General features: G+C 41.9%; 1 protein-coding gene across 1 annotated transcript in view; it reads left to right on the top strand.

Annotated features, from left to right (window-relative positions):
* The first annotated feature begins 3,920 nt into the window (after positions 1-3,920).
* kif23 (kinesin family member 23) overlaps positions 3,921-20,773 on the top strand; it is a 34,774-nt gene continuing 17,921 nt past the window's right edge. Inside the window, exons 1-7 of the mRNA XM_055661417.1 lie at positions 3,921-3,958; positions 11,034-11,100; positions 13,344-13,472; positions 13,562-13,667; positions 14,024-14,160; positions 14,930-15,045; positions 16,022-16,192. Coding sequence (XP_055517392.1) covers positions 3,948-3,958; positions 11,034-11,100; positions 13,344-13,472; positions 13,562-13,667; positions 14,024-14,160; positions 14,930-15,045; positions 16,022-16,192 — 737 coding nt within the window. The 5' untranslated portion in view covers positions 3,921-3,947. The remainder of the gene's footprint in view (positions 3,959-11,033; positions 11,101-13,343; positions 13,473-13,561; positions 13,668-14,023; positions 14,161-14,929; positions 15,046-16,021; positions 16,193-20,773) is intronic.

The raw sequence follows: 20,773 nt of genomic DNA, 5'->3' as shown, positions 1-20,773 counted from the left end.
TTAAATCATGAAGGGGCATATTGCTCACCGCTTGCTACTGACCAGGCACCAAGCAGATGAGCAAAGTATTTGGACTTCACACAAGAGCCATTATTCCACTGAAACCTCCAAAAGGCAGAGTTTCTGAAGGTGCATTAGCAAAGCCAATGACATCTCACAATGGGTCTATAGTATAAAATGCACAGCATGGCTTGGTCTCATCCTGAAGTTCTGAGTCCGAGTTACCAAGCATCTTGTGGGATAATGCAAGAAGCAATATTAATAATAGATATACCATCTTATAGTGGTATAAGTGATTGGAGATGCTGGAGCAAAAAAAATCAAAAGCAGCTAGAGGAACTCGACAGCATCTACAGAAGGAAATGGACAGTTCTTCAGAATAAGACCCTTCATACTCTCTCCTCCTGTATGCTAAGTGACATTCCTCAGCAGGCAGCTATAGATGACTTGACACAGTAACACAGTGGCACTGAGCTTGCTTCCTCTTGATGAGTCTTCTCCAAAGTTGGATGAGGAGTCTGAAATGCTAACTCACATTCTTTCTCCAAAGATGTTGCTTGACCTGCTGAGTGTAATAGCTGTCGTATGGAATTCCTACCTAACTTATCAGATACAGCATTGATGTTTCCCCAGCCTGCGATATTCCAAATGGAACAAAGGAACAAAATAAGGGGTCGGCCATTCAGAGATGAGAAGAATTCTCTCTGCCCAACGCGTAACTTTTCCACACTGTGGGTGTATGGGACTAGCTTCCAGAGGAAGTAGTTGAGGCTGGGACTATCCCATTGTTTAAGAAACAGTTGGACAGGTACATGGAAAGGACAGGCTAGGAGGGTTATGGACCAAGCACAGGCAAGTGGGACTAGGGTAGCTGGGACATTGTCGGCCGGTGTGAGTGAGTTGGGCCAAAGGGACTGTTTCCACACTGTATGGCTTTATCTCTCTCTAAGGGTATCTTTGTAATTCTTTACCCAAAAGGACTGTGAAGGCTCAATCACTGAGTATATTCAAGAGATACATTGATTTTTAGATATTAGAAGTAGAAATAAGGAACTGTGGATGCTGGAGTAACTCAGCGGGTGAGACAGCATCTCTGGAGAACATTGACAGGTGACGTTTCACCCTTCTTCAGACCGATTTATAGGTGACGGTTCAGGTTGGAAACCTTCTTCAAACTGATTGATAGGTGACGTTTTGGGATCGGGACCCTTCTTCGGTCTGAAGAAGGATCCCAACCTGAAACATTGCCTATCTATGTTCTCCAGTGATGCTGCTTAACCCACCGAGTTACTTCAGCAATTGTATCAACTTTTAGAATATCAAGAAATCAAGAAATTAGAGGTTTGGGCAAAAAAAATGGAACTGAGCTAAAAGAGAAAGCATGATGAACAGACCCAGACATAAAATGTTTCTCGCTTGCTGCCTGACCTGCTGAGTGTTTCCAGCATTTTCTTTTTTTCCCCCAAATTATCAGCATTTGCAGTTTTTTTTAATTTTCATCATATTAAATGAGGGGGCAGACACAAGGAGGAAATGGCCTACTCCTGCTTTTATTTCTTATGTTTTTATCTGATTATTACTATATTGTAGTTTGCATTTTTAAATTGCTACTATGTTTTCCCAATTACAACAAAGATCTTTGGTAGAAAGGCAGGTGAGATGCACTCCAATTTTGTGAATGGGATTCCTATACCACCTTTGTCCACCTGAGGACAGCAGTGAGCCAAGACAAGTGCAAATGAGTCATTTGGAAATAAATTAAATTACACTGGAAACATCATTGAAATGAAATTAGAAGCGAAAGAAACTTAAATCAGTAATTATGCAAATGTTGCAGAGATAAATACAGAGCAGGGAATTAATTAGACACACCTTTATAAATGGTAAGGATGATTAAACCATTGAATGAGAACATGAACTATATGGAGGGCTACAGCCATAAATTTTAAATTAGAATTAACTTAAATAAAGACATCAAATTAACTTAAGAGGATAAGAAAAAAAAGGAGCAGGAATAGGCTATTCAGTCCTTCAAGCCTAGCCTACCATTCACTTTGATCATGGCTGATCTGTTCCAATGGCTCATCTGCTCTTCCGGACCAGCTCTCAATTCGCTCAGCTTCCAAATATTTATCTACCTTATGTTTAACTATCCCCAATGATTTAACCTTCACAGCCCTCCAGGGTGGAGAATTCCAGAGATTATGAAAAGCGATATCTTGGCAGATGTCAACATCTCCTTACCCAGGTAGAGAGAGACTGGCTAATCGATATCTGTAAGTCTCTTGTGTCTCCAGACAACTCAGTTGTCCAGATTGAGACCTCTTCACTGCCGTGGTCACCAAGGCATGGTACACTCCAGGTGTTTTGTAACACTCAGACGCCTGAGCGATTTTTCTGTATGACATTTCTTCTAACAATTGCTCTAAACTCTTTGCCTTGACCACACAACCTCTTTGGGCAGCTCTTGCCGAGTCATATCTGAGGCACATCTAACTTGCTGTGCCTTACTTGGATGTCTTTCATCACAAACTGCAATATTGTCACTAGTTCCCATGAAACCCTGGCCCACGATCGCTCACAGTGTAGACGGAGCATTCAGATAGTGTGGAGCAAAGATCCTGTATATCCGCAATAGGATCTTTGGTGTGGAGAGCCTGACATTCATGGATTGGGAGTACACATGCCCTGTAATAAGCAGACTGAAAAAGGATCTCGACCCAAAACGTCACCCATTCCTTCTCCCCAGAGATGCTGCCTGACCCGCTGAGTCACTCCAGCATTTTGTGTCCAATTATCAGTCTGAAGAAGGATCTTGAGCCGAAACATCACCCATTCCTTCTCTCCAGAGATGCTGCCTGTCCCGCTGAGTTACTCCAGCATTTTGTGTCTATCTTCAGTGTAAACCATGCAGTTCCTTCCTACACACTTCCCTATCACTTTCATGGTTTAATCTCGGGAGTGGGACTTGTAGGGGAGGAGGGGAGGATGGGTGAAGGGTGGAGGGGGGGAGCGAGGAGCGGGGAGGGGGTAGAGGGGGGAATGGAAAGGGGGGGGAAAGGGGGGGGGGAGGGGAAAGGGGGAGGAGAAGGGGGGGCGGGGGAGGGGGAAGGGGAGGGAGGGGGGAGGGGGATGGGGCAGGGGGGGAGGGGGAAGGGGAGGGGAGGAGGGGGAGGGAAGGGAAGGGAGGAGGAGGAGGGGGAAGGGGGAAGGGAAGGAGAGGAGAAGGGGGAGGGAGAAGGGGGAGGGGGGGGGAGGGAGGAAGGGGGGGGAAGGGGAAGGGGGGAGGGGGGGAGAAAGGGGGAGGGGGGAGGGGGGAAGGGGGAGAAGGGGGGGGGGGGGAGGGGGAGGGGGAAGGGGAAGGGTTGGGAGGAGAGGGGAAGGGGAGGGAGGAAGGAGGGAGGGGGGGGGAGGGGGAGGGGGGAGAGGGGAGGAGAATGGGGGAGGGGGAGGGAGGGGGGGGGGAGGGAAGGGAAGGGGAAGGAGGGGGGAGGAGGGGAAGGGGAGGGGAAGGGGGAGGGGGGTAGGAGAAGGGGGAGGGGGTAAAGGGGGAGGGGGGGGAAGGGGAGGGGGAAGGGTTGGGAGGAGGGAAGGGGGAGGGGGAAGGGGAGGGGGGGGGGGCGGGGAGGGGAATGGGGGAAGGGGGAGGGGGAGGGAAGGGAGGGTGGGGAGAGGGGAGGAGGGTGAGGAGGGAGGGGGGGGGGGGAGGGAGGAGGAAGGAGAGGAAGGAGGGGGGGAGAAATTGCCCAATCAAAAGACGGATGCAATGATTGACATCGGACTGTCCAATGACAATAGGGAGAGGGGGCGGGCCGTACGTGTGGACCAATAGGGAGGCGTCAATGCGGCAGCTGCCAATGCGAGGCGCGGGATTTGAACGGGCGGCGGTTGGCGGGCGGGGGCGGCGCGCGGCCACAGTGAGAGGCGGCGGAGAGAGAGGGAGCAGCATGAAGGCGGCGTGAGTACCGGGGCCCGTCTGTCTGTCCCGTTCCTGTCTCCAGTCGGCGTGTGGGGGCCACGGCCGCTCCCGGGCCCTCAATACCTTCATCCCCCCCTTCCGGCGCCGCGCTTCTTCCCACCCGGCTAATTGCTTAAACTAGCGGGCAGATCTAAACCGTCCTCTCTCCATTCTCTGGTCGCTAGCGGTTTACCTGCTAACCTGAGATCTAAGATCTTTGCTGCTAACGATCAGTGTTTCCCCTTAACTTTTAACAACCAGTGGTCATTGATTTATTACGCTTTTTAAACCAACAGACATGAGAGTGAAGAGATCACAGTTTCACTGATTTTAAAAAGTCATTTCTTACCTAAAATGCGCAAAAATGTTAAAAAGGCAACGAATATAAATCAATGACCACTGGTTAAAAAAATAAGATTAATTAAAAATAGCTTCAGTTTGCCTGTTTAAGCTAGTGATCACCTAGCTTTTTAACCACAGCCATTTCGGTTAACTGTTTAAACACATGGTCGCCAATTTTTTAAATCGTTTAACTTTAGGTAGCTTTTTCTTTATGTTAGTTAACTAAATGTTCACTTGTAAATATGAATAGTTTTGTTTTGCTATAAGGGGGGGATGTATATAACAAGTAGGCCCATTTGACACCTCTAGTCTACTCTGCCACCCATTAAGACCGAGGCCGATCTTCAGCTACACTTTGTTCACTCTGTAACCCCCCCTAATATTCATTGATTCCTTTAATATCTAGAAATATATTGATTTCAAATTTGAATGTAATCGATGATGGAGCTCCATGGTATTCTATGATCGAGAATCCAAAGATCCACCAGCCTTTGTTTACATTGTGTTTCATCGTATGATCAGAAGTTATGCCTCTGGATGGATGGTAGAGAGCATTTTTCTCATTTTCTTAAAGCAAGTTATCTTCGAACTGGGAACAAATGGCACCATCCGGTATTTAAATAGTATCTTGAATGAACTGATGTATCAGCAGGATAATATGTTGTTCCACTGCCCTTTGGTGTGACTTCCTACTGAATAATTAACTTTTTATCTACTTTGGTCACTCACACGAGTTCCCTTTTTTTCAGAAACAAAGTGTCTCTGGTTTAATGTTTTGCGTTTATAAAGCACTTTTAGTTAGTGAAGCAACTTAACAATAATGGGTAAAAAGGGAGGCCAGTATTTAAAAAACAAAGTGCTGGAGTAACTCAGCGGGTCAGACAGCATCTCTAGAGAACATGGATTGGTGATGTTCTGGGTCGGGACCAATCTTTAGACCGATTGGGTAGGGAGGACGGAAAGAGAAGATATGGGACAAGGAGTAGGTTGATGCTGGTGAGTACAGTTTTTTGATAGGTAAATGGTAACCTATTGAGTGTCTGCAAAAACCCTCCTGGTTTCTAACCATTTTCACTCATCTTCCCATTTACATTCTGACCTTTCTGCCCTGGGCTGCCTCCATTGCCAGAGTGAGGCCACATGCAAACTGGAAAAACAGTGCTGCACATTCTGCTTTGGTACTTTACAGCCCGACAGGATGAAAGTAAAACCTCGCAGGCTAGTATTTTGGCATCTAATGACTGAGTGGTGGGAGCCAAATTAATAACTTTCCAAATTGATAAATAACTGGAAAATTGGCAAGACAAGGAATGAGTAGGGAGAATGCGATTAATTGGAATAGACAGAATGTCCATCTTATCATTGTGTTATGTGACAAATTATTTGATTTGCATATAGGGTGATTTCACTAAAGGTCACTGGAGCGTAGATCCGCACCCACGTGACCAAAATTCTCAAGTGGAGGACGCTCGAGGGTTCGGTACATGTTAGTGGATGGGAAAAAACGCATTTTCCCACCCGTTAAAAACATAGAAAATGGCGAGGTTGTGAGCTGCAATTTACTGTGCCAGTCGGGGTGACCGTGAGGCACAGCTACCTAGATTTACAGGGGAAAAAAAAGATAGCAAGTAAGGTAAATTCAAGAGGGAACTGAAGGTGCCAAACCGGCGGAAATGAACAGCCGACATTTGCCGTGGATATTTACAGGTCCAAAATATCGGGAATTATCGCGTTTGCTCGCTGAATTTCATCAAAAGTAAGGCATTATTAACTTACTTTTGATAAATTCAGCGAGCAAACGCGATAATTCCCGATATTTTGGACCTGTAAATATCCACGGCAAATGTCGGCTGTTCATTTCCGCCGGTTTGGCACCTTCAGTTCCCTCTTGAATTTACCTTACTTGCTATCTTTTTTTCCCCCTGTAAATCTAGGTAGCTGTGCCTCACGGTCACCCCGACTGGCACAGTAAATTGCAGCTCACAACCTCGCCGTTTTCTATTTTTTTAACGGGTGGGAAAATGCGTTTTTTCCCATCCACTAACATGTACCGAACCCTCGAGTGTCCTCCACTTGAGAATTTTGGTCACGTGGATGCGGATCTACGCTCCAGTGACCTTTAGTGAAATCACCCTATACTTGTTGCAATGACAACATCGTGTTTTCTGTTACATAGTTCTTAAGTGCTGTGTAATTTTAGGAATGCTGTTGAGTACAATGTGGACGTGTCCCTTGGATTCCTGGGCATATTTTCATATCTAATTTGCCTGCCTTATCTTCTACCAATGAGCGTTTCTTATTTTAGAATTTATTCAATGATGAAGAAGCAGTAAACGTGGTTATTTGTGAAGGCCTCAAAATTTACATAAGATTTGATCATATGGAAGCAAATAATAGAGCATTATTGGGATTTGAAGCAAACCCTTGTACCTAGGATATGCGAATCTACATTCTACGTTACAGATTTCATTCATGATACACAAAATAATCTGGTAGTCAAGGGTGTGGGGGGTATTAGTAGTTGGGTGTCTTGAATTCAATGACCATGTCACTTTGTTGCATTCGCTACCATATCAAGTTGCCTGGAGTAATGATGTTTGCCTTATGCCTAATCCTGCCTTTTAGAGCAGCAGAGTCCATAGGTACCTGGAGATTTTGTCATTTTAATTAAAGGATTCTAGTATTGGAACAACAGCTGTTCTCTTTACAAGGACTGTAATCAGTTAACACTGATGGTCCTAGAAACCAACTGATATTTATACAGAAAAAAAGACACCGTGCTGGACATCATCTCTGGAGAATATGGATAGGTGACGTTTCGTGTCGGGCCCTTCTTCAGGCTCATTGTGGTGGAGGATGCGGAAAGCTGGAAGAGGAGAGGCAAGACAAAGCCTGGCGAGTGATAGATGGAGACACGTTAGGAAAGTATTTAATAGGCAGATGGTTGGACGAAGCTCAGAAGTAAAAAGACAAAAGGTGTGAGATAAGGATAGAAGAAGTCTGATTTGTGAAGTCTGAGGAAGTGTTTGTTTTTGTTTTTATTTTGTAGATCGGCATCTAGTTCCTTGTTCCTCTCTTTATAAAAGATTGTATTAGGTTTGCTTTTGCACGTTTGATGTTGTCTTAGGCAGTCCCACCGTTTGAGGAGACTTGCTTCCATTTTTGATTAAATGGGCAAATGGTTAATGTACAAGGTGGTTGCATACCTTCCACTTTATGATGGTGTTTGTGTGCACTTGATGCATGGATTGGAGTTTGGATTCATTGATTTCAAGGATGCAATGCAAATGCAAGGATGACATTGAATCATTTCCCCTTTCCTAACTAGAATTTTTTTCCAATGACACAATTTGGTCTATTGTCTTTTGTAAGAGTCTGGTGTCAGCCATTCAAATGATGAGGTGTTTTACTGAAATGATAGATGTTTTTACTAGGGTTTCAGTCCTACCGATTTTGCCCTTCCAGTAGACAAGGTTTTTGCAGAGATGACGTTGGTGGTATCTTTCTGATACCCGTCACAGACGATCCAGATCATGGAAGCATATAAGAGAGCCAGGATCACCACAGCCCATTAGGCCATGAGTTTTGCAATGTCTTAATTCCTCAATTGACTAAGGGCTAGATTGGCCCACTGAAAGCACTGGTGAATTTAGTCACTGGTGTCTGCCTTTGAGAGTTGGCTCCAGATAGATGAAAAATAATCTGTTTTCCTGAGTCTTGCCATGAACCTTTATTGTTGGAGGGTGGTATTTATAGCCTGAGCAGGTTGATCAGTAAAGTGTTTTGTCTTTTCATTGTTAAATACAAGGCCCATCTTGTGTTCAGTGAATTTGTCTTCAATGACTGAAGCTTGTCCTCTGAGTTTGTCCACATGCTTCAAACTGGTTTTGGAGTGCAGTCGCTGTGAATTGAACAGTTCTTTATTAGTTCTGAAGGTTAACTGGACGTGCAGGAAGTTTGTTCAAGGCGAGATATAGCATTGCCTTGAGAAAGATTGCAAAAAGTGCTGGATAATGATGTAGCCTTGCTGTCAATCGTTGTCACTGTGATTGGTTCATCTGAGTTCTGCCATTATTCAACGAAAGATTTATACAACCATCACGCGTGATCTTTCCTCCAGTCCCTTGGAGATAGAGTACTATTACAACAGCAGCAGCTCTGTCAACTCTTTAAAAGAAAGTAAGATCATTAAAAATTGGTTCTCTCCGGTAGTACTGTGGATGGTATTTACAAAATCAGCATTTTGAAGGAATAAAACATTGATGGGTTAATATGGATTTTCTCCCCACTTTGCATTGGCCATAACCAGAAATGGTGTGGCTATAATTTGTAAACAATTGCATGTGTTTTGGCAGGTTCATTTTGGCCAGCCTTTGATCTTTCACCGATACCTTCTGTAAATGGGAACCATGTGCAGAAACTGCTTCCCAATCAAACACAACCCACACAAAACCATGTATAAATGGAACTAAATTGGCAAAACTGAATGTCTATTTCTATGGGTGAAGCTTAGTACTGACAGTCTTCAGCCCAAAACGTTAAATCTTTCTCTTTCCACAAATGCGATCCGACCTGAGTACAGTGTACAATTTTGGTCACCTTACTATAAGAAGAATGTCATTAAACTGGAATTGGTGCAGAAAATATTTGCGAGGATGTTGGGAGTTTGACGATTTGAAATGAGGATGGGCTGGGTCATTATTCTATGGAGCGTATGAAGCTGAGTGGAGAACTTATAGAGATTTATACATGCTGAAGGCACAGTGGAGTCAAGATTCTCACCGTACATGTGTATATGACAATAAACTTCTCTTGAATTTATCCTGTTATCCCTTTTTAATTGCTTGCAGCAACTACAATGTGCTTGTTTATCCCATTTGTTGTGATGCATCCCCAGTGAATCCTGTTCTTATTTTCAATTTAAGTTTTTATTTTCTGTTATTCTCTTCCAAAACTAGTCAGAATGTCAAACCTTGCTTTACCTGCGTTTTTTTCTACATTATTTGCCACCCATGTCTTGTTGCTTTCAGTTCCTATCATTTAAAAAAAAATAAAACAACGAGATTCGTTGTAGTGACTCATTAAGGGTCAATGGTAAGAGATTCACCATTACCATTGAAAGGACATTTAACAGCGGACATTAAATGCTCAGCTCGCCACCAATACCTGCATTGAGTAAATCAATTAATTCCCGATTTTGTTGTTAACTAGATCTGCCATAATTTTTAAGATTACATCCACTTGTTCTGGCTCCACTAATGAAAGAAAGTGTTTTGTTTACCTAACCTACCAATAACTGAATCAATCAAATAATCTTGTGGCCTTGTTAATTCAAGGTTATACAAGTCATGTTTGTGCAGTTGACATTTCCCTGTACTGCATTCTATGTGTCATAGTTTTGCACACTTGTGTTGCATGTAAACTTCTCTTGTTCACACGGGTAACTGCCTCACCTTGGTCACCGTGCAAGCTTTGATAAAGAAATGGAATGTAGAATACTTGTAACAAGCCCTTGGACAGAAACTGCTAGAAGAGGATAAAAAGGAAATGACAAATAAGGCAGCACTAACTCATTTGTAGCACCTAGTTCTAACTCTTCTAAGTTGGCTGTAGGTAATTTAGCTGCTGATTGTATGGCTGTAGATTTGTCCACATTCTTTGTAGATAAATAATGCACTGCATAGCTTGTGGCATTTGGTTAGAGCCGGCTGTGGTATATACTGCTGTTATTCTCGATGCAATATACTAGTCATTACTTGGCCAATTATGAAGGTTGCTTCTGCATAAAAACATTTGTTATTGGGGATTGTAAGACATTCTTAATATTGTTTTGTTCTAGCTTTGCTTAGACATGGCTAACAGAATGTAAAAGTTAATGTCAATGTTTTTGTTCAGATATAGTCAACTAATCTTGTATAGTAGATCATCTGCATTCACAAGTCCTCCTCCTCTTTCCTAAATATGATGTATTACTCAAAGAATCCTTCTGACGGGATGTATTTCTAATGAGCATGTAATAGCATATAGGCAGAAAGTAATTTAATTTAATATGTCCATTTTATGCCCTATACATCACTGCCTAGTTTTGTTGGAACCCAATTATATCATTAATGCTGAAGTGTTGACAATTGGGACCATGTCCCAAAATTAACTGCTTCTCCTTCAAACTAGTGGCTGGCTTATCCAACATGTATCCCAGCCAAATTGTGCTATCGTTGTAGATCTCTGTTTACTTGTTCTGATTTATTGTTTTTCTTTTCATGTGTTTTTGGAATTTGTGGTTTGCTAGTTAGGCCAGCATCCTTATTTGTGCTTGAACTGAATGGTACAATTAAGAGACAGTTTAAACATTGATTTGGGTCTGGATTTTAAAGAAGGCAGCTTTTAGAAATTGACCAGATAGGTTTTTATGCCTTTTACAATCACCATCACATTAGCTTAATAAAATCCAGAATTAACTAGTTTCAATTCCTCAACTGCTGTGCGCTTGTCACGAAGTTATTGAGCCTGATCAATACATTACCAATCCAGTAAACTGCCACAACTGTGCTATGCTGCATACAACAATAGTGGATTTGTGTTCATAAATCCATCCTCTATGAAGAATGTATAATATTGTCTTCCTAAATGTAATATGCTTTCAAATTAAAACAGTATTTATTGTGAAGTTATTTGAGCCATCTTGCCTGATGGAATCTAATTCTAATTTTGATTTGGTTAAATCTTGTCCTAGGCGGCTGCAGACACCTAGACGGCCAGGAAAGAAGCCATCAAATAATCGCCCCAAGGATCCAGTTGGCGTAAGTTCTAGGAAAACATTTGTTTCCAGATTAACTAAGCTACCATCAGATTATTTGAAATGGTTTTGAAATAATTTGTTCCTGCATTGATTAAGGTTGTAAGAACTTTTCAATTTAACGTGTTTTCACATTATCCTAGTTGGTATAGGTTAGTGTTAATGTGTGGGGATCGGTGGTGGGCCAAAAGGGCCTGTTTCCACGCTGTATCTCTAAAATAAACTAAACTAAATCCAGCCTTTCTCATTGATATTTGCTGAGGGGAAACAACTCTTTCCGGAGCAGAAAGTTGAATGATTATATTAGTCGGGTAATAAAGTGAATAAATCCAAAAAGCCCCTCCATCTGATGTATATAAGACTGTCCACAAGCCTTTAATAAATTATCACGTTCCAATTGGAATTGGGGATATGGGGCATAAAACTTTCTTTAATAAATGCAGATGATGTGAAATTTCGAAATGTGAAGGAGATTGTATTGACGGAGCACGGGCTGTTGGAATGGTCAGGTTTGTGGTAGATGAAAATCGAATGTGCAATAGGTTTCTGAAGGGTGAACGAGAAGGTTCTCAAATGGCACCATTAAGCCGGTTGCATGTAAATCTCATGAATTTGGCAGTAAAAGTAAATAGTATGGTGAAAATAAAAAGGCTGTTGGATATTAGGCATAGAATATGTTGTGACTTGGCTCATGACTCATAACATGAGTGACACTGATCTACAGAATATAAAGCTTGAATGAAAAGCGAGTTTGGTATTCCGAAAAACGCAAGGAATCGTGGGATTTGTCCAAGGTCACTCACTAAAGAAAAAGCGAATGAGGCGCTGACTGTATAAACTGGGTGTAAATTCTTATCTTTATTCATGATTTATGTGTAAAATTATATTTAATCTGAGGAACGTAGGTGCCAGGTAGCGGAGAGTTGTGTGTAACAGCGAGATGGAGGGGGCCGATGCGAGTGGGAGGCGGGGAGACTGGACCGGCGTAGAGACATTCTCAGCAGCTGCACACACACAGACACGCGCCTCATCTGCAGTCAGGATCGAACCCGTGTCCCCAGGTGCCGCACGCGCTGCCAAACCACCACTGGACTGTCCCCGCCTGGGGGGGCAGCCGGAGATTTCCGGACCAACAGGACACTGGCCCAGAGCAGTGGCTACCAGGCCCACAGTCAGCGCGGAGAAGCACCAACCCCAGCTCGATTCCTCCTGCCCCGTCGAGTCAACCGACAGCTGGAGCCAGAGCACCCCGCACCGGCTGCAAGTCCGGGGTTGCCACAGCTCCAGGCAGCCGAGTTGGAGCCAGCGCCCCTCCCCGCGAATGTCCTGGGCTGCCAGCGCCCCACCAGCCCAGGGTCACCTCGGACCGGGAGGGGACGGCTCAGCAGCAACTCAACAGCGCCGAAGACCCAGGCCCGACTCCGACCACGGACGAAACACAGGTCTACACACACCGCAACACCACAGTTGCCGAGAATGACCACAGCTGCTAACGAGTGACCTATGACCTGGGCATGCGCAGTTGGAATACTGAACTCGCATATTGCTAAATTTAAAGCGCTAGATCAGCTTGGCCTTGAGCAATGTCCATACGTAGCCTTTGTGTTCTATACGTTACGTTAAGAATCCAGGAATAAACCATCTTGGTTGTTTTCAGTGAGGATTCGTGGTTCGTGAGGAATTCACTTAAAGCAGAGGAGGTTAAGAGATTTGCCAGGTTTTTAAATCATAAAATATTTATATAAAGTCAATAACAAAATGATGATTCCTTGATTGAAAGGCCGATTCTAAGTAGGGATACTAAAGGTGAGTGGCAAAACAACAAAAGTTAAAGCTTGGAATGCCCCACATGGTTTTATGATTTTATATAAGCAATCAAAAGAAAATTGGATGAATACTTGAAGAAGGAGATAAAACATCATGGATCGAGGCGAAGCGGAGGGCTCAATTGGATTGAATTTTAAATGAGTCAATAACTGGTCAGAATAGGTTATTTTCCATACTATATGATTGCCTTTTGTTTTCAGTCCTATCAGCGTGCTGTGAATAGCAAATGCTAGATTTCTAAAACTGTTTGAATTTGCATTCTGTATTTGGGAATGCTTTTATTATATATTTGACAATTAACCCTTTGGATTCTCTTGATCCTGTGTTTTGGGGAATTCAGCTACATAGAGTAATGCGTTAAATTAGAACTTGTGCGTTTTTATAAAATAATAATTTCTTGGCATTCACATTGGTTGACAGGTGTATTGTCGTGTACGCCCACTGACTGCAGGAGATGATGCATGTTGTGTTGAAGTTATCAGTAATACCACAATACAGCTTCATCCTCCTGATTGGATTAAAGTCAACAGAAATGGAGAATTCAAAGAGGTAACTTGAAATATGGAGCTGCATGCGATAATCTCTTATTTGTGGACATTTCTGTGGTGTGATATTAAATTTTATGATTCCATTTTTAGATGCAGTATTCTTTTAAAGAAGTGTTTGGTGCCTATACTACTCAGAAGGAACTATTCAATGTTGTTGCACAGCCCCTAGTAGAAGATTTGATTCATGGCAAAAATGGTATGTCTGTTAGGTGATATAATACATGATAGTTTCACCGTTTTAACACCAGGAATACAACCATGATTTTTGTCAATGTAAGGAAGTTTCAATATTAACGCATCTGCTTAAACTATAAACTTGTATAATGAATTTTCACATGGTCTACAATTGGAGTTCTGAACCAGATTTAAATCTTTCAAAATCCACTTATTGGTGCTTAATGACACCATTTTCACATTATCTGGATTTGTACAGTTTTGCTTACTACATAAATATCCAATTTCTCAAAATGGCACAGTTTTCCTTTCTAATGTAGTTATGGTGGGGGGGAGGGAAGTGTTGCTGTACATAACTGCATGCTGGTTGTCCATCAGGGCTCCTGTTTACTTATGGTGTTACTGGAAGTGGAAAAACGCACACAATGACGGGGTCTCCTGGCGATGGAGGTCTTCTGCCCCGGTGCCTGGACATGATCTTTTGCAGCATTGGACCATTCCAAGCAAAGCGCTATGTAAGTATTACTGTTTAACAACATCCAAAAGTACTTTATCAGAGAGGGAGCAAACAAAAACAGGCATGGAAAGGTAAGCTAAAAATCACTGGTTTTGGCAACGTTCTTGTAAATGTTATTTGCGACCCCTCTCGGCACAATCGCACCTTTCTGTAGTATGATAATAACAGTATGCGATTATACATATGGTCTAACTAGTGTTTTGACAGAAGTCTAGCATCACTTCTCTCATCTCACTGTGTTGTGCAGCTAATAAAGTGTTTGGAATGCCACCATTTCCATCTGCTTCATTACCTTCAGGGATCTGTGCCTTTAATGTTTCCTTCATTTAAATTTGCTATTCTATCATTAATTGTACATAGCCTTGACCTATTTAGATTATCCCGATGTTTTGCCATGTACTTGCTCATTTTGAGTTTCATTTTACACGACTAATCAGTCGATTGATATATTTTTGCAAACTACACATTTTTTACGTGATCTGACCTATTGGTAACCACGTAGACAATTGTGGTGCCAATCAGCAAACTTCTTTAATCATGCCCTCAGCAACTTGTGCCTAAAATCATTGACATGTGGCACAAATAACAAGGGTCCTAGCTCTTAGGTTAATGAGTAAGAATTATTGGTTAAGTTGGCGTCACTGTTGCACTTTGTAGAGCTGGTCGGCTGCTCATTCTTCAGCCTTGAATTTATCCAAAAATCTTATTAATGTATGCAGACTTAAAAGTTGAGCAACTTAATTTTGGATGATGTATCCAATGTGCAGGTTTTCAAACCAGATGATAAGAATGCAATGGAGGTACAGAATGAAGTTGATGCTCTGTTGGAGCGTCAGAAACGAGATTGCCAGCCAACTGCAACTCCGAAGGCCGTGTCCTCCAGGTAAATAAAACACACGCTCGAGTGTTTAAACATGACTCCACAGGTGAACACCAGGCCATCATCTCCCAGACTGTTCTGATCTCATCACCTCTGATGACCACCCCATCCACAACCTCAAACCTTCTTGCTTCCCTGTCTCCTCTGCCTGCTTTGCAAGATTTGCATAGTCCACAAACAGGTCTCTCCCAGCAGACTCATTATTTCTGCCTGCACCTGTCCCACTGATCTTCTTTCCACATACCTTGATTCCATCCTATTTCCTCTCCACCCCCTTTTGTCCAGTTCCTCCCAAACTACCTCCAAGACGCCTCACACGCCCATCAACTCTACAATATCTTTCAATTTCTAGGCCCCCATTGTCTCATCTTTACCTTGGATGTCCAGTCCCTTTCACCTCCATCCCCCACTAGGAAGGCCTAGAGGTCCTCTGGTTCTTCCTCTAACAGCGACCCAATTGACTTCCCTCTACTAGCTCTATCTCTGCCTGGCAGGATTTATACTCTCCCTCGACAACTTCTTTGATTCCCCTTACTTTCTGCAGGTTAAAAGAGAAGTCATGAGTCCCAGCCAAGCCTGCCTTTCCGTTACGTTGAACAGTCCTTGTTTCAAATGTAAACTGGCATTGTCCCCCAACTCTTTCTCTGCTATGCTGATAACTGTATTGGGACTGCCACTTGTGCCGAACTTTGTTTTTTTATCATTAACTTCACAACTAACGTCCTCCCTGCCCTCAACTTCACCTGGACGATCTCTGATACCTCTCTCCTTTCTTGGTCTCTCCAGGAGATAGACTATCGATGGTAATCATGACTTCCATCCACCCTGCCTCTTTGAAAAAAATCCAGAATATACAATGTTGCTGATTTTCACAAATGCAGATTTATTAATTCTTCCAATGTCATGCAATGGCTACATGGCTGTTGAACAGTTTTTTTGGTATTGCACAAAATATTTTTATTGAAACTGATTTCCACAGGCAGAGGATGGATCCAGAATTTGCAGACATGATTACTGTACCTGAACATTGCAAGGCTGAAGGAGTCGATGAAGACAGCGTGTATAGTCTCTTTGTTTCCTACGTTGAAATCTACAACAACTACCTTTATGATCTTTTGGAAGAAGTACCACAAGATCCAATTAAACCAAAGTAGGTTGCATTAATCTTTTTAATGATATTACTTCTGTTTTAGTTGTGTCTGTCTGCCTTTTGAAAATAACTTCTTACCAGATTAATAACTGCAAAGGTGCTGCTATAGAACCAAGCTGTTTCTCCAAATAAGTTGACTGACTTGTTTTTTTTGGACTTGGGAACACTGAGATAGTGATTTTACATTTATAGTTTATTGTATTTGTTGGGTTTGGAAGTGCTGCCAACAGGAATAAAGAGTGTAGAAAGGAACTGCAGATGTTCGTTTATACCAAAAATAGACACAAGGTCCTGGAGTAACACAGCATGTCACACGGCATCGCTGGAGAAAAAAGATGCTTTGTGTAGGAACCCTTCTCCAGACATCATCTTTCTCCAGAGATGCTGCCTGACCCGTTTACTATGCCAGCACTTTGTGTCTTTATTAGGAATAAAGAGATATTTGTTTGCCATGCATGTTGGGGACATTGCAGAAGAATCCAAGAAAAGGTGAGGATATATACATGTGAGATCCAACATTGAAATGGCAGTGTGAGAACAATTAACCCAAAGCTTTTCTTGTAGATATGTGATGGTGACCCATCCCAAATGAAACGCCTAATTGTACCTTTTGTGTACAATTCTATTGACTTGGACAGAGCTGAGGGTTACTCCAACCAGCCTTAATGGGAAGCTCTTTGCACAAGATGGAAATTTTAGTTTCTACAATATTTTCATATTTGCGGTTCACGTTGCACTACATTCAGATTCTAGTGTCGCGTGTAAACTATTTGTTCTTTACTGATTGAAGATCATAATGTAATTTTTGAATTGATAAAACTTGATTATCATATTGAGCCTGGCCTTGCAAAAAATAGTTCTCATGGCAGTCTGCAAATTACTCCAGACTAATTAACGATTAAATATATATTTCCCCAAACATGTTTTAATGGGGAATGGTATGCACTATATGGGAAAATACACAACCATGGGGAAATTAGTGAAATATACATATTTGGCCCTTTCCATGCTGAGATTTGGTTATCTTTGCAAAGATGCTTAAAGATCAATATGATGGAGGCACCAAATCCTAATCCAATTAGGATTTGTTTTAAATTTGGACTAAAATTCAACCACATTTTTAATTTATCTGTCGACTCTGTTTCATATTATTAGGTTTTGCCTATGTCCACATTTATCTGATCAGTGAGTGGCCTTTCTGAATTGGAAAATATTGTACCACTATATTTTCACTCTGTGCACTTGCACATAAATGCACACTTTTTTTTGTTCCTTCTCATGACCAGTGCATGCTTCTGGATTGTCATTGAAGAAGGTCATGTTTTGATTTTCCTGCCATTATGCCTTTGAACTCTGATCCAATTCTGCAATTACTCGTGTTATTTGCTGCCTTTGGATTTTTAGTATATCCGAAGATAACATTTGGGGAGATGCAGATTGTTAGAAATGAATGCATCAGGAATGGGTAAAAGAATGTACCTATGGTTTCTGCAGTTGCCCCTTGTCCAAGGTGTGTATGTGTAATGACTTGTTTGATCCACAGCTATGGTGCTAATCACCTGTACAACAGGGTAACTTGTATTTAAAAACTAGACTAAGTGGGACCCGTTCGGTCCCATGTTCACACGGGAGGGCTGGTACCTGCTGTGCCTTTTTACTTCAACCCAAACCCCCCAAACAACCTTTTGCTGTGCCTTTTTACTTCAACCCAAACCCCCCAAACAATGGCAGTGCCTTTTTTTAAAAAACATTACCATATGCCTCTCAAACCAACCTGATTTTTTAAGGGCATCGAGTTGAGTAGACATGTGTTCAGTGTTATTCAAAAAATGACCTCTGGGTCCAGGGAGTGAGGCAGTGGGGGGCTCAGGGGCAGCAGAGAGAATGGCAATTAAAAAAAAAAAACATTAATATCTCTGATTTTTCATCGATGGAAAATATCCTCTGGTCCAGGGAGGCAATGGGGGGCTCTGAGTGAGGTGACCAAAAATGACGGCCATAGGTGGCGTTCTCTCAGAAATCACAGCACAGTGAGCCAAAAGCGGTCAAGATCAGACTTTTAGTAATATAGAAGATAACTTAAGCCTTGTGACATTTGTTTGGAATGCTATGCTTAGGATTTGAAGCAATAAACTATTCCTTTCACAAATTTTATTTAATGACACTGTTGCTTTCACTCTAGTTGTTGAGGTGAGTTTATGATGTGCTTTTCCAGAAGGCTTATGAAGGTGGATTATTTTCCACCCCATGGTTCTCAATGAAGGTGGGGAAGTAATTGATAAAATGCATCTCTTGATGCTCCTGAACACATGTACATTACTGGATTCATATATTGTACATTATTGGCTTCAATAATGGTGGAGAAAGATGGCTATCAAGATTCTTTATTTGGTTTCCTTTCACACATCATAACTAGTTAATATGAACTTATGTTCATAAGGTTCTATATTGAACCTTTTAATTACTAATGCAATTCTGAGTATCATTACTTACAAAATGGAGTATCATGCCAAGATAATGTATTGGCCAGTGGAAATGACTTTAAATTATCTTGGAGTTGGACAGGGTGTATTTGAGTGTTAAGATATCCTCAGAGTTGTGATTTATTAAATATTGTATAACTATTTTGGAATACTACTACTTTCTTTCAGCGCACTATTTTGCTTTTCCAAATGTAGGCCGTAATCTCCCAAAACTGAAGTTCAAAGCTTTGTTTTCCAAAGGTGTATATTTCACTTCTATGGCTAACAAAATAGCTTTGTGAAAATCATAAGAGAAAAGAATACATTGTGTGAAAATTCAGTGGCAAAACACTATCTGATTTCTGCACAGTTGATTGGATTCAACATGAGTTGATACAATACATGTTCACTTTCCTCTTCCACACACCAACTGCCTAAAATATGTTTTGCATTGGACCTTTATAACTGTTGCCATGTTTCTTTTTAAGGTGGAACAGTAACGCCACTCCTGTGCGGGACGTTGAGTTCATGTATGTCTCCATAAAATACAAGCTACCTCTGTTAATCAGGGTAATCAGTATAGTCATTGGGTACAATTAACTGATTGTTTTTTTTGTGCTGGTTAATGATGTCCCTTTGGCTAACAGTCCATACTGGCAACCTGCCCAACTAAAGCTGTCTAGTTATTGTGCCCAGTAAATAGTCTCAAGCATGCAATAGAGGCTTTCACTGCTTGCATTAGTGCTTAGGCTGTAGCATGGAAAATCATGCTAGCGCACAGATACATGGCTGTTACGTTGCTGTTTTTAATTCCTCACTAGTAAGCAATTTGTTTTGTCTTGTTTGTTTAAACAAATATTTAATTATTGTCCTTTGTCCTTAAAATGCATTATTTATACTACGTAACAAAAATTGAACTATTTGTAGTTATCCATTAGCTTCTGTCATTGTTCTTCAGAATGATGTATCTGTCCTTTTCTTTTTGCCATATACACATTGATGGTACTCCTGTGAACAGTTGCAGTTACTATTCAGGCAGTTGAGAACCAGCATCAGAAGCTAAGAAGTAAAACATGCAGCCGCTTGGGACTGCTCCACCATTCGGTGTAATCCAGAATTTATAAGGCGTCTTTGACATCTGTTAACTTGGATTTGTGTTGTGCCTTTATTGAGTTTCATGTGATAAAACTTGAGGTTATGTACTTGGGAATCAAAAAGCAGACTATTATATAAATGCAGAGACATAGCAAATGAATAAAATTCAGAGAGATCTATGTGTTACTATGAATGAATTGCAAAGGGTTAGCATGCAGATATATTACGTGAAGTAGTTTGCAAGGCAAATTACATTTATGGCCTTTTATTGCATGGGGATTTGAATCTTAGAACTTTTACACGTACAGGATGTCAATGTCCACATCTTGAGTATCTTACACTACTTTAGTCTCTTTTGAGAGAGGTTCTACTGGTCCACCACTTTTTTTTTTCCCCCCACAACCACCCTTGGTTCCAGAGTTTAGCCGGATTATCTGTTTTGCCGCAACAACAAAAGTCACGGCCTCTGAGTCACCGTGCGGTCCGCTGGGGGCCAAGAGGCTTTCAAAGTCGGCTGTGGGAGCAGCTGCGGCGGCTCTGGCTGGGCCGGAGTTGCAGAGCCCCATTCGTAGGGCGTAAGTTCAACCCGTTGATTGGAATTCCGGCAGCGGAAGTCCCAATGAGATTGGTCGCCTCACACGGCCGAGGCCCCACATTTTCGAGGGGATTTCTGGGGAGGGAGGGGGTTTATGAAATTTATGTCCGGATTGGAGAAGGAATAGGTCCATTAGTTGCCGGAAAATAGGTGGTGGACCTTTATGAGCATTGGAGGCAGCCCAAAAGAGACTCGCCAGGCCAATATCATCGATGAAACGGCAGACCTATCACTACCAGTTAAAAACGTTTTGATCGAGCATACAACTTGTATTCTGGGCTGTATCTTTTGAATTTTTCACTATTTAATTAAAAATCACAAATTTATCTAAATCATTTCAGAAGCAATTGTGTATATTCAATATACTTAGGGTAAAAAGCAGTGGTGTCTGCCTAGACAGCTTTTTATTTAGTCACATTTTTAAATTAT

Source organism: Leucoraja erinacea, chromosome 33 (assembly GCF_028641065.1).
Source record: "Leucoraja erinacea ecotype New England chromosome 33, Leri_hhj_1, whole genome shotgun sequence".
Taxonomy (NCBI): Eukaryota; Metazoa; Chordata; class Chondrichthyes; order Rajiformes; family Rajidae; genus Leucoraja; species Leucoraja erinaceus.
This window is presented reverse-complemented; position numbering and strand designations above follow the sequence as displayed.